This window comes from Chiloscyllium plagiosum, unplaced genomic scaffold (assembly GCF_037043375.1).
Source record: "Chiloscyllium plagiosum isolate Xiang-an unplaced genomic scaffold, Cpla_swu_hap1 HiC_scaffold_10, whole genome shotgun sequence".
NCBI classification, from domain to species: domain Eukaryota; kingdom Metazoa; phylum Chordata; class Chondrichthyes; order Orectolobiformes; family Hemiscylliidae; genus Chiloscyllium; species Chiloscyllium plagiosum.
In genome coordinates this window covers 17220574-17238093 of record NW_028270148.1, presented here as the reverse complement: position 1 = coordinate 17238093, position 17520 = coordinate 17220574, and the positions used below count along the sequence as shown (strand labels likewise).

The 17520-nt window shown below is 42.8% G+C and overlaps 1 protein-coding gene across 2 annotated transcripts; it reads right to left on the bottom strand.

Annotated features, from left to right (window-relative positions):
• Window positions 1-1003: 1003 nt before the first annotated feature.
• coa6 (cytochrome c oxidase assembly factor 6) lies at window positions 1004-17323 on the bottom strand. 2 transcript variants are annotated; one of them, XM_087991159.1, is made up of 3 exons: window positions 17304-17323; window positions 7487-7635; window positions 1004-3039 (listed from the first exon to the last, which is right to left on the bottom strand). In XM_087991159.1, exons 2-3 carry the CDS (start codon window positions 7628-7630, stop codon window positions 2944-2946), a joined length of 240 nt encoding a protein of 79 aa, XP_087847285.1. In that variant the 5' UTR covers window positions 7631-7635; window positions 17304-17323; the 3' UTR covers window positions 1004-2943. The 2 variants fall into 2 exon arrangements, with proteins under 2 accessions (XP_087847285.1, XP_043551339.2); XM_043695404.2 differs by lacking the exon at window positions 17304-17323 and adding an exon at window positions 13102-13231.
• Between the last annotated feature and the right edge of the window lie 197 nt (window positions 17324-17520).

Here is a 17520-nt window from a genome sequence, read left to right as displayed (position 1 = left end):
AGAGGTACTCTATTTAAAATCATGTTGAGTGTGGACAGAACAGATGGGGAGAAACTGTTCCCACTGCTGTAAAGATCAAGAACAAGGGGGCCCAGATTTAAACTAATTGTAAAAGAAACAATGGAGGTCCAAGGAATGTCTTTTGCATTCAGCAAATGGTTAGGGGTTGAAATGCATTGTCTGAGAGTGCAGTGGGGTTTGTTCAGTCAAGGCTTTCAAGAGATGCTGGAATTAGATGATATTTTTAAGATCCCAAACTTGTTAAAAGTCTGAAACTCTAAACCAAAATTGTTGCTGTAAATACTTTTAGAAACACACACAGAACTGCACGATACCCTTCTGAACAGTTCAGAAAAGGCAGAGGTATGTTTACTCATCGACATTCCGTAACCTTAATCTTGGAACTGGTGAGTGAGGGGTGAATTATTGGGACTGTTCACTTAAATCAGCAAAGGAAAGAAGATTGCATTCTGGCTTCGAAACTATTAGGGCTACGATGTGCCCATGCAGTTGTATCTGTGACTGGCAACAATGGCGCAGTGACATGTCTGTATCAAAGAGGAGCAATGAAATGCTTTAATGCAAATTCTGGGATTGCAAGTTGCTCACTGCCCCCATCCAAACACTCACCCACCCTAATCCTGAACCCTTGCTGTCTTCCTCCTGCTCACCACTGCGCTGTCTCGCTGTCCAGTGTTCACAAGCAAGATTTGTGGTAAGGGACTGGCAGTGGCGTAACCAAGGAAGCACAAGCATGGTTGTTGAAATGGAGCCAAATTGTTTTTTTTGGGGGGGTGGGGGGGTTGGGGGGGGGGGAGAGACAGGCACAAAGTCAAGGGTTCCTTTGGAGTCAGTGACACCATATGTGCATATGGGTAGAGTTAACACTGGATTTCAGTTCTGTGCGCACATTGATGATGCCAGCAGTTACAGTGCAGTAGCAGCAAACAGTCCAGAGGATAAAACACTGTTATATACACAGCATGGCCAATCAACATAGAGAACAAGGCATAGAATTTATTTCGCAAAATACCTCCACCATGATCATAGGAAGGAAGATACAAGTTATGATTTTCCATGAATACACACCAAGGATCAAATGGGAACAGACCATATTTAGTGGTCTTGATCTTTTTAAAGAGGTCCAGTGAATTAATTACTTCAAGTTTCATTATTCAACAACTATTAATTGGGGCATGATGGGGGTGACATTGCCAATACGTTAATTAAAGTCATGAATTAGAAACAGAAATGAAAGCAACGCAGAAAATCACAGAGAAAGCACTCAATTGCAGCTATTCCCAGAGTGAGGTGGGGAGGAGATTGGCAGCATCCCTCTGGTCGTGTTGCATCTGTGACGTATAGCGAAAACTTGCTCTAGTTGCTATCTTTAGTGAAATGGTAAACATGTTCTTTAAGAACACCTTCATCAGAAACTGGAACTGAACAAAAGGTTATCATATCTTCCACATGATGTTTACAGGGGGAGGCAGTTTCAAAGCAGTAACTTTTTTTGGGGTCACTATAGAACAATTCATATTGCCAGCAGGATTTTGGTAAGCCATAAGAGTGTACGTAAACATTTTTTGCACTACACCCACTTGGGCTGTGAAAAAAGAAATCCAACAGATTCTATCCTTCCACAGTGAGTTTGTACTTGTAAGTCTGTCACTGGTGACAGCAGTGAGAGGAGCTGTTTAAAAATATCTCACAACATTTAAAAGTGCTGACTGACACTTGCTCCTGAAAGACCAAAAACATGCTTAATTGACTTCCCTCATATGTTTAACTTTATCATTTAAATATTTCTCCAAACTGGTGTGCTAGCTCAATATTTTCCACCACATATATACATTAAATGAAGACACATTATTTAAAGACACAAATTGTGAAGTTAACATTACTCAAAAAGTTTTAAAAATTGGTTTCCTATTGCATTAATGAGCATGTGTTAAGGGATAAACCTTTTTTTTAAATTTCAATAACATACATTTTAACAGTTTAATCATGAGTAGGGACTAATTCCCATTTGATGGGAATCCAGTTGTGTTATATTGATACACCAGCAGAGGGAAGCATTATCCCTGTGCTGCATTCAGGTTTGGAGCGAAGACCCTGGAACCAGTCAATTTTCTCATATCATGCTATTTCTTTGATAGAAAATTCTGTTTTGCAAAACAAATTTAATTTTAAAAGTGTAGAGTGTGATTGTTAAAAATAATTTATTAAGTGATCTCTTTGATTTTCCATTGAAGCGTAATCAGGGACAACAGCACCCCCTCAAGCTCATTTTTCTCAATATGCTCAGCATACCATGGCTAGCAACCCACATAGTTCTGTGCCCTTCCAAACCTGGCTCATATCTGGACAATGCGTTTTGAAGTAAGTTAATAACTGGCTGGTCACAGCTCAATCACGGGCAGACGACAAAATTTGAAGTGGGCAGACGACAAAATTTGAAGTGGTCATTTAACTGGGTGAGATACCATTTCCTCAGTGCAATCTTTCCTAAGTACACTGCGACCAAAATGCTAAACAGACTGGCAATCACTGATAATGACACAATGCGACAGTATTCTAATAGTCACTGTGTCGTTTCACCAAGAAACAGTGCAAATGAGCCAAGATATCTTCCACTTACCATTTGTAGTGAAACAGTCAATACGTTAATTTAAAGTATATTTGTGATTCCATTACAAACTCAAAAGAGAGGAAACCTTAAGCCCTGAGTAGTGGTTGTGCACATTGCTGCAACTGCTCCTCTCCGAAATCAGGTGGAACCAGGTGTGACTGTTAATTTTAGCTGATCTCTCAACCATAAATCTCCTCAGGAACCGCCAGCAATCTCAGGATTGATGATTTCAGCCTCCATCGAGAGTCCTTCACAGTGGGACGTTTGTCTCCGAAACCTGACCTGTCCCTGCTCTCCTATTCTGCGGATGGTTATGGTTTGGTGACATTCTCCTGTTGCTGAAATCCTCCACTTTGCAGTTTCTCTTTGTATTTTAAATAGTCCCTTCTTTTGTCAAAGTACTTGATCTGATGAATAAAGAGCAGAATCATATATAACAAAAAAACTGTGGATGCTGGAGGTCTGAAATAGACAAAAACAGAAACTGTTGGAGAAACCCAGCAGGTCTGGCAGCAATGGTGAACAGGAAACAGAGTTAACATTTCAAGCTCTGTGAATGCTGGACCATAGGAATAGGTCATTCAGCCCCTTGAGCTTGTTCTACCACTCAATGAGATCATGGCTGATCTGTGGCCTAACTCCATATACCTGCCTGTGGCCCATATCCCTTAATATCTCTGCTTAACAAAAATTTACTATCATAGATTTAAAATTAACAGTTGATCCAGCATCTATTGCCATTTGTGGAAAAGAGTTCCAAATATTCACATCCCGTGTGTAGAAGTGCTTTGGAATATCTCTCCTGAACTGTCTGGCCCTAATTCTCAAACTGCGCTCCCTGGTTCTAGAATGTCGAAAAAGTGAGAATAGTTTATCTTTATCTAATCTGTCTTTTCCTGTTCATATCTTGAAGACTTTGATCAGATCACAACTTAACCATCTAAATTCTAGAGAAAACAGGCCTAATTCATATCATCTCTTATAATTCAACCCCATGAAGGCCAGACATTGCTCTTTACTTGTTCCCACTTCATATTCCTTCAGAGGCTAGTATCTCCTTCCTAAGGTGTGTGCCCAGATTTGCTCACAGTTCTCCAGGTGGGGTGTAACCAGGGTTTTGCACAACTGCAGCATAATTTCTCCACCTTGTACTCCAGTGGTCTAGATACAAAGGCCAGCATGTCATTGCTTTCTTGATTATTTTCTGCACGTTTGTTACATCTTAAAAGGTCTATGTATCTGAATCCCCTAAGAATCACAGGACTCCAAACAGTAACTCTGTTTTATCTCCAGATACTGCAAGACCTGTTGAGTTTCTCCAGCAATTTCTGGGTTTTTAAAAACTCTTCTACATTTTATTATAAAATGCAGATATTACTCAGATCTTTTCCTGCAGGAACAGGACTCCCGTCATTTCTGCTGAGCCCTATTGCCATGATTTGACCCAAATAAGAATACAGTGTTTACCATCTAGTTATTACAAGCAATGTGATGTGGTCCAGTTGGGCAAGTGTTTTAATCCTGCCACAATAGACTCTCACTGCTGTCCACAAAGGTCACTTTCAATAGAATTTTAATCCTGGGTTGCTGATTTCTTTTTCTTTTGGCTTTCTTTTTATGGAATTTTCATACCTTTTTTTTGACAGAGGCGAAGTGATTGAAACATATAAAATTCTCAAGGATCGACCCTGACAGACTGTTTTAACAGCGTAGTGAATATAGAAGATTACCAGTCGGAGAAAAAGGGACTGAGATGAGGAAAACTTTCTTCCCTCTGAATGTTTGGTGTTCTGCTCTGCGTCTTCAAGACAGAAGTCAATGGATCTTTAGTGATTGGGAGAATTTGGAATATGAAGATAGTGAGAGACAGTGGTGTGCATGAGGAACATCAGTCATTATTTTCTTGAATGGAAGAATGGGGTTGGAGTACTAAACATGTTAATTCAGCTTCTATCCCTAATATTCTTATGGTTCAGATGGCTTCTCTGCTATTGTGAGCAGATTACTATTCAGCAACACCTTCACTGACTTCGCTATTGTCGACATCCTGGGAGTTACCATTGACCAGAAACCGAACTGGATCAGCCTATATGTACGATGGTTACAGGAGTATGTCAGAGAATAGGAATTATGCAGTGGGCAATTCTCCCCTGTAATAAAGGTGTAGGTGTGTACAGTACCTTTGAGGGAGCTGAAATTTCTGGCTGGCACAAAGTGTTGCCATGATACAAAAACAAATTCAAATTCAGCCAGTTTAAATTATGCCCCGGATACCAAGATCGAATCAAATTTGAATTTAGTATTTTGATGAGATCAAACCAATGAAATGATCTCATGTTTTGGGAGTATAAAGCCAGACATTTTGAACAGTAAGGGGAAGAACCACAAAGAATTGCCAAGAAGCAACAGATTGCTAGCAGAATAACTCTCTGAAAGGTGCCTGTCTATAAGAAATATGTGCCGCAGAACACCAACGTCGACCTAGAGGAATCTACAGAGAGGACTTGACATCCGAAGACTATACCGGGGTTTGAAATTGATTTTACTGTAAATTATTAGGAGCGGCTCAGTGGTTAGCACTGCTGCCTCACAGCACCAGGGTCCCAGGTTCGATTCCAGCCTCAGGCAACTGTCTGTGTGGAGTTTGCACATTCTCCCGGTTTCCTCCGGGTGGTCCGGTTTCCTCCCACAGTCCAAAGATGTGCAGGTTAGGTGAATTGGCCATGCTAAAGTGCCCATAGTGTCAGGTGCATTAGTAAGAGGGAAATGGGTCTGGGTGGGTTACTCTTCAGAGGGTCGGTGTGGACTGGTTGGGCCGAAGGGCCTGCTTCCACACTGCAGGGAATCTAACTGAAAAAAACATTAAGGGGGAGTTTACAGGATTAGTATTGTAGAGTGGGAGGTAAAACACAGGTTTAAGAGAAAGAAGTTGTAAATAGTTGTTGGTTTTAGTATTCTCTGTTGGACTTAAAGAAGAAAATGATTAATCTTTTACTTTAAATAATAAAATTGGGATAGTTCTTTGCCTCTTGAAATTTAACAGATTATGGCGTGAGGTGAGCTTCTGTGTGTATTGGGTTAAAATTAGCAGAGGGATTTGTCCTGAGTCATAACACCCCTGTCTCTCCAACACCTGGCATCATCTACAAGGCACAAGTCAGGAGTGTGATGGAATATTCCTGATTTGCCTGGATGATTGTAGCTCCAACAACACTCAAGAAGCTGGACATCATCCATGACAAAGTATCTGATCTAAATGGCGTCACTCCCTTCATCACCAAGCCTCCTTGACAGCACCTTCCAAGCACATGACTATTACCATCTAGAAGGACAAGGGCAGCAGATACAAGGGAACACCACCCACTGCAAGATTTCCTCCAACCCAATGGCCATCCTGACTTGGGAACATATCACTGTCCTTTCACTGTCGCCGGATGAAATCCTAGAACCCCCATCCTAATAGCACTCTGGACGCCCTTACACCATTGAACTTCAGTGGTTCAAGGCAGCAGCTTATCTCTACCTGCTCAAGGACAATAAATGCTGCCCTAACCTGTGATCCCACATCCAGGAACAAACAAAATAAAAACGCGCAGTGGTTGGTCACTTCTGCAAAGCAGTAGGGTCTCCATCTCCAATTCTCTTGCACTTCCTTCTCCCTCTGAAATTCCAGATGGAATAAGCAAAGCAGTCTCACATTTGGGAGAAAGTGAGGACTGCATGCTGGAGATCAGAGCTGAAAAATGTGTTGCTGGAAAAGCCCAGCAGGTCAGGCAGCATCAAAGGAGCAGGAGAACCGACGTTTCAGGCATAAGCCCTTCTTCAGGATTGAGGAGGGGGTGCCAAGCAGGCTAAGATAAAAGGTAGGGAGGAGGGACTTGGGGGAGGGGCATTGGGAATGAGATAGGTGGAAGGAGGTTAAGGTGAGAGTGATAGGCCGGAGAGAGTTTGGGGGCAGAGAGGTCGGGAAGAAAGATTGCAGGTCTTCTTCCCGATCTCTCCGCCCCCACCCCCTCTCCGGCCTATCACTCTCACCTTAACCTCCCACCTATCTCATTCCCAATGCCCCTCCCCCAAGTCCCTCCTCCCTACCTTTTATCTTAGCCTGCTTGGCACCCCCTCCTCATTCCTGAAGAAGGGCTTATGCCCGAAACATCGATTCTCCTGCTCCTTTGATGCTGCCTGACCTGCTGCGCTTTTCCAGCAACACATTTTTCAGTCGCACATTTGGCCATACACTGACTGACAATGTGTCATAGCACCATCTGCTGGCCTACAATTTTTAATAGTGAATAGAATTTTTACCAATAGACTAGCGTCATCATGTTAAAGAAAATAGGATTGTACTTTCGATAACCACAGTATTGTAATCCACAGCAAATTCTTTAAAATATTAAATACTTGACTGAAAAAATGGAAACTCTTAAGTTAAATTAGAAAATGCTGCAGATATATCTATCCAAACTGTTGTTTCCTTTTCTGCCGTCCACTGTGCGCATTTCTTTTTCAAATAAAGATTTAATTACTTCAAATAAGGTGGGTCTGTTAGGTTAGGATTATCCGAGCTTCGTTCAAACTTATCATTTAGGAGAATAACATGTTGTCTTGGGCTCTTGTCCAAAGATTAAACACATGTTCCCATAAATTGTGTACATTTCTCAAGGAGGTAAGGGGTCCGGATATTCCGATTTAAAGTTTAAGTGAGGCATCAGAACCAAAAACTGCCCATCCAAAATTGTGCTGGAGAAAACAGAAATGTTGCACTGAAATGAGAATGGGTTTGGATGTGCTGAACGGTTATCCTAATACTGAAATTACCGAGGAGGAAAGCGTCACCTTGATGTTAATACTCACCCATTGCTGTGGGCAGCTGCCTTCGAATATTGTTCTTAACTTCTGACATTCTGGAGAATCCTTATCACTCTCATCCAGACACTGCCAGTACCTATCCCTCGCTCCCCAACAGGCTTTCCTCTCATCTGCTGTTGGAGCACTCATTTTTCCTGGGAAACAAGAACTTACATAAATCAACTGCTCTCAGCCAAACCACCCCCCGCCCCACCCCTCCATTATCACCAAACTAGCTGCTTCTCATCACTCACACCTGATGGTCTACATCCCAGGGTACTGAAGGAGGTGGCTCTAGAAATCGTGGATGCATTGGTGATCATTTTCCAATGTTCTATAGATTCAGGGTCAGTTCCTGCGGATTGGAGGGTGGCTATTGTTGTCCCACATTTTAAGAAAGGAGGGAGAGAGAAAGCAGGGAATCATAGACCAGTTAGTCTGACCTCAGTGGTGGGAAAGATACTGGAGTCAATTATAAAGGATGAAATTACGACACACCTGGATAGCAATAACAGGATTTATGGACTTATGGATTTATGAAGGGGAAATCATGCTTGACTAATCTTCTGAAATTTTTTGAAGATGTAGCTCTGAAGATGGACAAGGGAGATCCAGTGGATGTAGTGTACCTGGACTTTCAGAAAGCCTTTGATAAAGTCCCACATAGGAGGTTAGTGAGCAAACTTAGGGCGCATGGTGTTGGGGGCAAAGTACTGACTTGGATTGAAAGTTGTTTGGCTGACAGGAAACAAAGAGTAGTGATAAACAGCTCCCTTTCAGTTTGGCAGGCGGTGACCAGTGGGGTACCGCAGGGATCAGTGCTGGGACCGCGGCTTTTCACAATATACATTAATGATATAGATGATGATATTAAAAGTAATATTAGCAAATTTGCTGATGATACAAAGCTGGGTGGCAGGGTGAAATGTGAGAAGGATGTTATGAGATTACAGGGTGACCTGGACAGGCTACATGAGGGGACAGATGCACGGCAGATGTAGTTTAATGTGGATAAATGTGTGGTTATCCACTTTGGTGGCAGGAACAGGAAGGCAGATTACTACCTAAATGGAGTCAAATTAGGTAAATGGGCAGTACAACGAGATCTAGATGTTCTTCTACATCAGTCAATGAAAGCAAGCATGCAGGTACAGCAGGCAGTGAAGAAAGCTAATAGCAAAGTGGCCTTCACGACAAGAGGAATTGAGTATAGAAGCAAAGAGGTTCTTCTGCAGCTGTACAGGGCCCTGGTGAGACTGCACCTGGAATATGGTGTGCAGTTGTGGTCTCCAAATTTGAGGAAAGACATTCTGGCTATTGAGGGAATGCAGTGTAGGTTCACGAGGTCAATTCCCAGAATGGCGGGACTATCTTACGTTGAAAGATTGGAGCGACTGGGCTTGTATACGCTTGAGTTTAGAAGGCTGAGAGGGGATCTGATTGAGACGTATAAGATTATTAAAGGATTGGACACTCTGGAGGCTGGAAGCATGTTTCCGCTGATGGGTGAGTCCCAAACCAGACGACACAGTTTAAAAATAAGGGGTAGGCCACTTAGAACAGAGTTGAGGAGAAACTTCTTCACCCAGAGAGTGGGGAGTGTGTAGAATGCTCTGCCCCAGAAGGCTGTGGAGGCCAAGTCTCTGGATACTTTCAAGGAAGAGTTGGATAGAGCTCTTAAGGATAGTGGAATCAAGGGTTATGGGGATAAGGCAGGAACAGGATACTGATTGAGGATGATTAGACATGATCATAATGAATGATGGTGCTGGCTCGAAGGGCAGAATGGCCTACTCCTGCACCTATTGTCTATTGCCTATTATCAACAATCCCTTTGGCTGACCACCTTCTCTTGTCACTGTCCTGGGGTTTCCCCTCCATCTATCCACTCCCTACCCACCCTTCCATCCCCCTATCCACTCACTATCCACTCTTCCCTCCCCCTATCTACTCACAATCCACCCTTCCCTCCCCTACCCACTCACTCCCCTCTCCCCCATCCACCAGTCCACTCACTCCCCCTCCACCTGTCCACTCACTCCCCTTTCCCCCATCCTTCTATCCATTAGCTACCCTCTACATCTGCCAATCCACTCACTCCCCTCTCCCCCATCTATCTATCCACACACTCCCCTCTCCCCATCCACCTATCCATTCACTACCCTCTCCCCCTTTCCACCCACTAGTCCCCTCCCTCTCCAACTATCGCTCATTCCACACCCTCACCCCTTATCATCATCAGCATAAATACTGCCTTTTCCCAAATGCTACCAGTTCTGAAGAAGGGTCACTGGACTCAAAACATTAACCCTATTTTATCTTCATAGAAGGTGACAGGTTTGCTGAGTTTCTCCAACAAATTCTGTTTTTGTAGTTGTGGAAGGGTGTTTTTCTGATTGGAGAACTGTGACCAGTGATGTTCTGCAAGGATCAGTGCTGGAATGTGTTGTTTGTAATATATATAAATGCTTTTGATAAATTATCAAAGGTGGCCTCAGTGGGTGGCAGTCAGGATTCAGAAGGTTTGTAACTAAATTGCTCCTGGTCACATGTCAACGGAAAGTGAAATTGTGGGATGCAGTCTTTGAAATTAAAACCGATAATGATCCTAATCCACAAACTAGTAATTAATTGGATTCTCTGGGGTAACCAGCAAGTGCGAGCTGCACATTACTGGGAGAATTGAAACCAAGGATGTTTGTGTTTGCTGGGGACAGTCTGATTTGCAGTTGATACAAAACTTTGAGTTGTGGATGGTAAGGAAGGTGGTCAAAGAATGCAGCACAATATTAATCAGTTGGAAACTGGGTGGAGAAATGGCAGATGGAGTTTAATAATGGACAAATGTGATCCATTTTGAGAAGTCGAATGAAAAAACAGAGTATTCTGTAAATGGCATGAGCTTCTGGAACAAAGATATACATGGGGTGCAAATCCATAACTCCCTGAAAGTGGCAACACAAGTGGATAAGGTGGTAAAAACATACAACATGCTTGCCTTCATCAATCGGGAAATTGAGTATAAAAGGTGACAAGTCATGTTGCAGCTGTATAGAACTTTAGTGAGGCCACATTTGTGTATTGTGTGCAGTTCCGGTCGCCACACTATAGTGAAGATGGAGAGGTTTTGGAGAGTGTGCAAAAGAGATTTACCAGGATGTTGCCTGAATTGGAGTGTATTAACTATAAGGAGGGGTTGGACAAACTCGGATTGATTTTGCTAGAGCGTCAGAGGCTGAGGGGTGGCCTGATAGAAGTTTATAAAATTATGAGAGACACAATAGGGTGGATAGTCGGGAGTCTTTTTCTCATGGTGAAAATGTCAAGTACTGGGGGCATAAGTTTAAGATGAAAGACTGTAGGCTTAGCACTGTTTAACAGGCATTTATACAGACATGTGAACAGGCAGGGAATAGAGGGATAGAACATAGAACAATACAGCGCAGTACAGGCCCTTTGGCCCTCGATGTTGCGTCGATCCAAGCCCACCTAACCTACACTAGCCCACTATCCTCCATATGCCTATCCAATGCCCGTTTAAATGCCCATAAAGAGGGAGAGTCCACCACTGCTACTGGCAGGGCATTCCATGAACTCACGACTCGCTGAGTAAAGAACCTACCCCTAACATCTGTCCTATACCTACCACCCCTTAATTTAAAGCTATGCCCCCTCGTAATAGCTGACTCCATACGTGGAAAAAGGTTCTCATGGTCAACCCTATCTAAACCCCTAATCATCTTGTGCATCTCTATCAAGTCACCCCTAAACCTTCTTTTCTCCAATGAAAACAGCCCCAAGTGCCTCAGTCTTTCCTCATATGATCTTCCTACCATACCAGGCAACATCCTGGTAAACCTCCTCTGCACCCGTTCCAGTGCCTCCACATCCTTCCTATAGTATGGCGACCAAAACTGCACACAATACTCCAGATGCGGCCGCACCAGAGTCTTATACAACTGTACTGACCACATGCAGACAGTTGGGACTAGCTTAGAATGGCATCATGGTGCACAGATATGTTATTTCTGTGCTGTACAGTTCTATGTTCTATATTCTGTTACAGCCCAAAGGAAGCCATTCAGCCCAGCATGTCTGACTTGATCTCCGAACGAATGCCAATCTTCTCCTTGCTCCATGTAACCCTGAACACTGCCATATGAGAAACACAATCTAATTCCCTCAACTGAACTTAAATACCCGAGCTTATGTTATGAGATGTGCATAGAGTCATAGAGATGTACAGCATGGAAATAGACCCCTCGGTCCAACCCATCCATGCCGACTAGATATCCCAACCCAATCTAGTCCCACCTGCCAGCACCCGGCCCATGTCCCTCCAAACCCTTCCTATTCATATACCCACCCAAATGCCTCTTAAATGTTGCATTGTACCAGCCTCCACCACTTCCTCTGGCAGCTCATTCCATACACGTTCTATACACACCCTCTGGATGAAAACGTTGCCCCATAGGTCTCTTTTATATCTTTTCCCTCTCACCCTAAACCTATGCCCTCTAGCTCTGGAGCATCTTTGAATCCTTAGGCTATGCCTCTGGATTAACTATCCAGTTAATTAATAACTATGTTATTCCCCTCCAAACTTTACAGTGAATCAGCTATGGGATCTTAGCGGAAGCACAAACTGTCTTTACAGATTATACATGATACAGCTGCGATGCCAGTGATGTAAACCAGATTTTCACAATACATTTTCTTTTAAAACAAAACTCTTTCTCAACTCAAGGAGTTGCCCTCAACTTTTCTGCAACAATTTATTTCTTTGTGATGCTCCAAATTTGACCATTCTCACATGAGAAGTGAACACAGTGACTTCAACACTGGGTCTGTAGAAAGAATGACTCAGCTAGCCAATTCCAACCAACCATGTGCACCTTACTGGCTATTAAGCGTGGTCACAGGAAGCTCAGCAGTTGTTTTGTTGGGCTCTGGCAACAGGTTAGATACCTTCCTGAACTGGTGCACGCAAAGCAGTGGGGGAAAAAAAACCCCTCTCTCTTTTTCCATATGCGGGAGGAAAGGAAGGAAAACAAAAACACTGATAAAGTGAACTGCTAACCTCAAGTTCATGGCCTATACTGCATCTGTGAGTCCCTGAATGTATTTGAAAAAGGAACTGAACTGCTTCCCTCTAGCAACCCAAGGGCCACAGTTTTTTTTAAACACCGGGAAGGACATGCGAGTCTAATTTAGCCAGAGAGGGGGCTTGAACACTGTGTATCTACAACACACCTCCAATCTGATTCACACCCAACACAGAGTACAGTGTGTGGCCCACTCCAATAGGACTAACTGTACAGTCAGGGGCAGGGTGTGGGAAATCATTCCCTGTGGTGTGGCCTGGGGGGGGGGGGTGGAGGGTGGAATGTGAACCTAGGAGCCTCCCAGAGACGATGGGGTTGGTTTGATCTGATTTCCTGCAGTAATTTGTTGATCTTTTTAATTCTTGGGGGTGGATTGTGGCATCAATGAAGCCTTGTCCTGGGCTCTCAGACGTGGATTCACTTTATCATCAGTCATTGACCTATCGGCGATGGATTACGTCGACATAAAGACCCCCAAGTTAATTATTTCTATTTTTTTTTATTCCCATGTGTTACCTCCAGGGTCCTCCCGCTTCCACAACCTTCACTCCGCTCTGCGCTAAAATGGCGGCGTCATGGACTCAGCGGAACCGGAACTGACTGTCTGGGGAACGCAGGTCACCGGGAAGAATAAAGGTAACACAAGAAGCAGTTCCGGTTATTTTAGATCATCACGTGGTGCACTTCCATCTTTCATCAAGGCAGAAGTGCCCAGGAGAGGTTCTGATGACACACCAGTCGTATTATAGGTCACATTGTTCTTTTCAAAGGTAAATGTCAACAATTCCAGAAACACAGATTTAGATCTGACTCTTTTGTATCGATTTAAAACCATTTTCAATATTGCTAACTGATTACATAATGGTTGCAATAAGATTATTTGTTGCATCCTAATGTGCATTCAAAATACACAATCTACATTTCCTCACTACCTTTTACTAATTCTGCCTTAATTACACTGACCACTCCGTGTGGGTGACAATTTCTTGTGATGAATGCTTATCCAGAGGGACAAGAAACCTCCCCAGTAATTCTTGGAAATGAACATACTGGAACTGTATTTTGAGACAGGTCAGGGCAAGATATGTCATTTGCCAATTATTCCTTCGACACGTGGAAGTGTTCGACAACATTCTCTTATAAATGACAGTGTAATGATGTATTTAAGTGTCCTTGCTACTGATATGTTCTTCTTCATGTTGTCTACCTGAAGGCAGGTCCAACTGGTTGCATGACTAAGGCATGTCCCAAGTCCAGCCCAGCCAGAATGGGATTAAATGCCATTCTGTTGTCCCTGGTCCAATCCAGACCAGCCATCCCATGACTGTGAGTTGCTGTGGTAATGTGCACTTACACACATTGACTGGAGCTATGGATAATGATGGTAGAGGGCAATGATGTCTTCTACTCTTACCACCTACCATGCTGTTGAAGAATTTACAAGTTGATGTTATGAATCATGGCCACATCAACCTTTGGAGTTGGTCTTGAAACTAGAGCTTCTGGTTCAGAGATAGTGACACTATCAATTGTAGCACAGGACCTCTTGACTTATAGAACAGTGTTGCTTTATGAGGGAAGGTAGCTAGACTTAAACACACATATATGACAAGGCTGTTATATTGAAATAGGAAACAGTTAAGTCAGCATTCAAGAACATTGTTCGGTGTATTTTTATCTTAGAAAACTGCAGAAGAAAGTCAACCCATTCTCATTTAATTCATTCCAGACCCTGAAACTACTTGTCAGATGGTTCTCCAGAAGGTGTGCAAATTCATTTCAATAGATTCTCAGTGAGGGACTCAGTCTGAATTAATAGTCCTTGCTTCACCGGGATACTGTTGAACCATTTCCCATCTCCTTTGCATTTGATACAGGGAAAAAAAATGGCTTTATTCTGGGAGGTAAAGTTATCATGCAATACAAATGCCAAAATAGACAACATAATTTTATATTCTCATGAGACAAATGGTAATTTTTTTACTTTATGCAGACGGTAATTAATAGCTGTCACAGGGCTGCCAGGAAGAGGTCCAGGTCCAGGTTCTGAACTGGTTGACGGTGGTGACAGGATGTTCCCAGTGGGAGTAGAGAATGATTGGTCTTCTAGCACAGCATAATTTACCAAATGGTTCTCCCAAATCCTTTTTGAAATTTTTGTGACTTTATGTTGGATCAAATGTCACTTATCCCTTCATGGGATTGCAAAAATGGGGTAATCAATATAAATTGTCACCTGAAAGCACTGTTTCTTTTAGCTTAAAAGCTAGCTATAAACTTCACTAAAGATCATGAAACATTGTAGGCCATTCAGCCCATCAAGTCTGCTTCACCATTCAATATGATCATGGTTGATCTGATAATCTTCAACTCTAATTTTCCACCTTTTCTCCAAATTTCCTTGATTCCCTTCCTGGTTAAAAATGTGTCATTCACAGTCTTGGATATACCCAAAAACTCAGCCCCAACAGCCCTCCGCGAAAAGAAATTCCTCCTCATCTGACTTAAATGGGAGACCCCTTATTCTGAGATGACGCCCTCTGGTCCTAGACTCTCTCAAAAGATGAAATAACCTTTCTACATCTACCCTGTCAAGTCCTGTAAGTATCGTATACTTTTCCATAAGGTCACCTCTCATTCTTCTAAATTCCAAAGGGTAGAGGCCCAACCTACTCAATCTGTCCTTTTAAGACAGTCCCTCCATACCTGGTAACAGTTTAATAAACCTTCTCTGGACTGCCTCCCACCGTTCACAACATTCCAGCTGGGGTCTGACTAGTGCTTTGTATATTTGACCTCCCACTTTGCACTCTGTGCAAACTTGAGAACATTCAAAACATTGCTGCTCATGTCTTACTTTGCACTGAGTTTCATTCACCCATCACCTCTGCACTCACTGACCAACCTTGCTCTTGGTTAAGCAGCACCTTGCTTTTAAAATTCTCAGCATTGCTTACAAATCCCTCTGTGTCACGTCTGAAGTCCTCTGAGGAATTACCTGTTCTCCAATTCTGGCCTCACGCATCCCAGCTTTTTGTTGCTCTGCTTTTGGCAATCATGCTGAACCTTGCCCCCCATAACGCTTGATTCCCTTCCTGACTAAAAATGTGTCAATGAGCTGAGCCGCTGAGCTCCGGAATTTCCTCCGTGAATTTTTTCTCATTTTCTCCAGTTTCAAGTGTAGCAATGTTGTGACCAAGCACAGGTCCTCTGCTCATTTCTCCACGTGTAGTAAAGGGTTAACTCTACATTGATGCTAATAATAGTTACTTGCATATCAGGAGCTTTGTCATGCTGATAAGATATGATCTGCCTGGATAGCATACAAAACAACATATCACTGTCTCACAGTATATGTGACATCAATCAATCAATCAAGATTACAGGGACCTGTGTGTGTGTGGAGGGGGGCATTACAGGATGACCTTTCTTACTCTCTCCTGCATATAGTTATGTTTAATAAAACTAAGCGATGTTCACTGGCATGGCTGTGGAATACATTCCATCATCAACTGGTACATCATACTCCCTGCCTCACAGTCTTGCACTTTCCCTCATTTGCTCCCATTATCAACTTTAATGAGTGATACAACAAGGGAATAGTACACATCCGGTGGATTGCATGTCTGTGCTTAGAGGAAACATGAGCTGCTGTCCCTCGAGATTCAAGCCCTTTCTCCAAACTCTCCAAAACGTCACTGGTTCCGCTATTAGCCATGACTTGTAACCCTGAGCCTGTGACCCCCTACTTGGGCCATATTTAAGACCCTCTATAAAGCCTCCTGCTTTGGGCTACCTGCCCTGTTATCCGAGTATACAGGTCAGTGTCAAATCGTTATGGACAATATCCCTGCAAAGCACCCTGGGGCAATTTTTTACATTCAGTGTACCTACATAATTTTGAGTTTTTGAAAGGAAAATCAATGATGTGAGCTCTAAAACCACTGGAGGGAGCTCTCAGTATAGAAACATTTCAACTTTGCTCCATATCTCAATTTGGAGCTAAACCTTTTTGATTTTTAAAAAATGCATTTAGAAAATAAAGCACATTTTTTCTTCTTGATACCATTCGTACCAGTATAGAAGACAATAATTGTCAAGCATTGGTACAAACTGCAACAAACTGACAATTATTTAGCAGATGTGAAGCTAACTTTTAAACAGCCAGAATCCATTTACTGAGTTTAGAATACCTGCTCAATATGATGACCGTATCAAATCACACAATCGTTCTTTTCAGTTTCTCAACAAGTCTCCTTGAGAACCCCCAGACAAACTAGATTTTTAAAATATTTGTGCATGGGATGTGGATGTATCTGGCTGGACCCGTATTTATTACCCATTCTGGACCACCCATGTTGATGTGACGGTCAAGAAGGCACAACAATGCCTCTTCTTCCTAAGGAGTCGAAGGAAAGTCGGCATGTCCATAAGGACTCTCACCAACTTTTATAGATGCACCATGGAAAGCATTCTATCTGGATGCACCACTGCTTGGTATGACAACTGCTCTGTCCAGGACTGCAAAAAACTACGAAGAGTGGTGAACACAGCCCAGGCCATCACACACAAACCAACCTTCCATCCATTGACTCCATCTACACTTTTTGCTGCCTCAGAAAGGCAGCCAACATCATCAAAGGCCACTCCCATCCCGGTTATCATCTATTCTAACCTTTTCCATCAGGCAGAAGATAGAAAAACTTATACACACATACCAACAGATTCTTCCCCGGTGTTATTAGACTTCTGAATGGACCTCTCAAATTTCAAATCTAATGTTGATCTTGTTTTTTGTGCAACTCCTCTGCTGTAACTTCGTATTCCTCGTTCTGTTCAATCACCCTATGATCTTTGTATGGTAATCTCTGCCTGCACTGCACACAAAACAAAACCTTTCACTGTACTTTAGGTACATGTGACAACAATAAATCA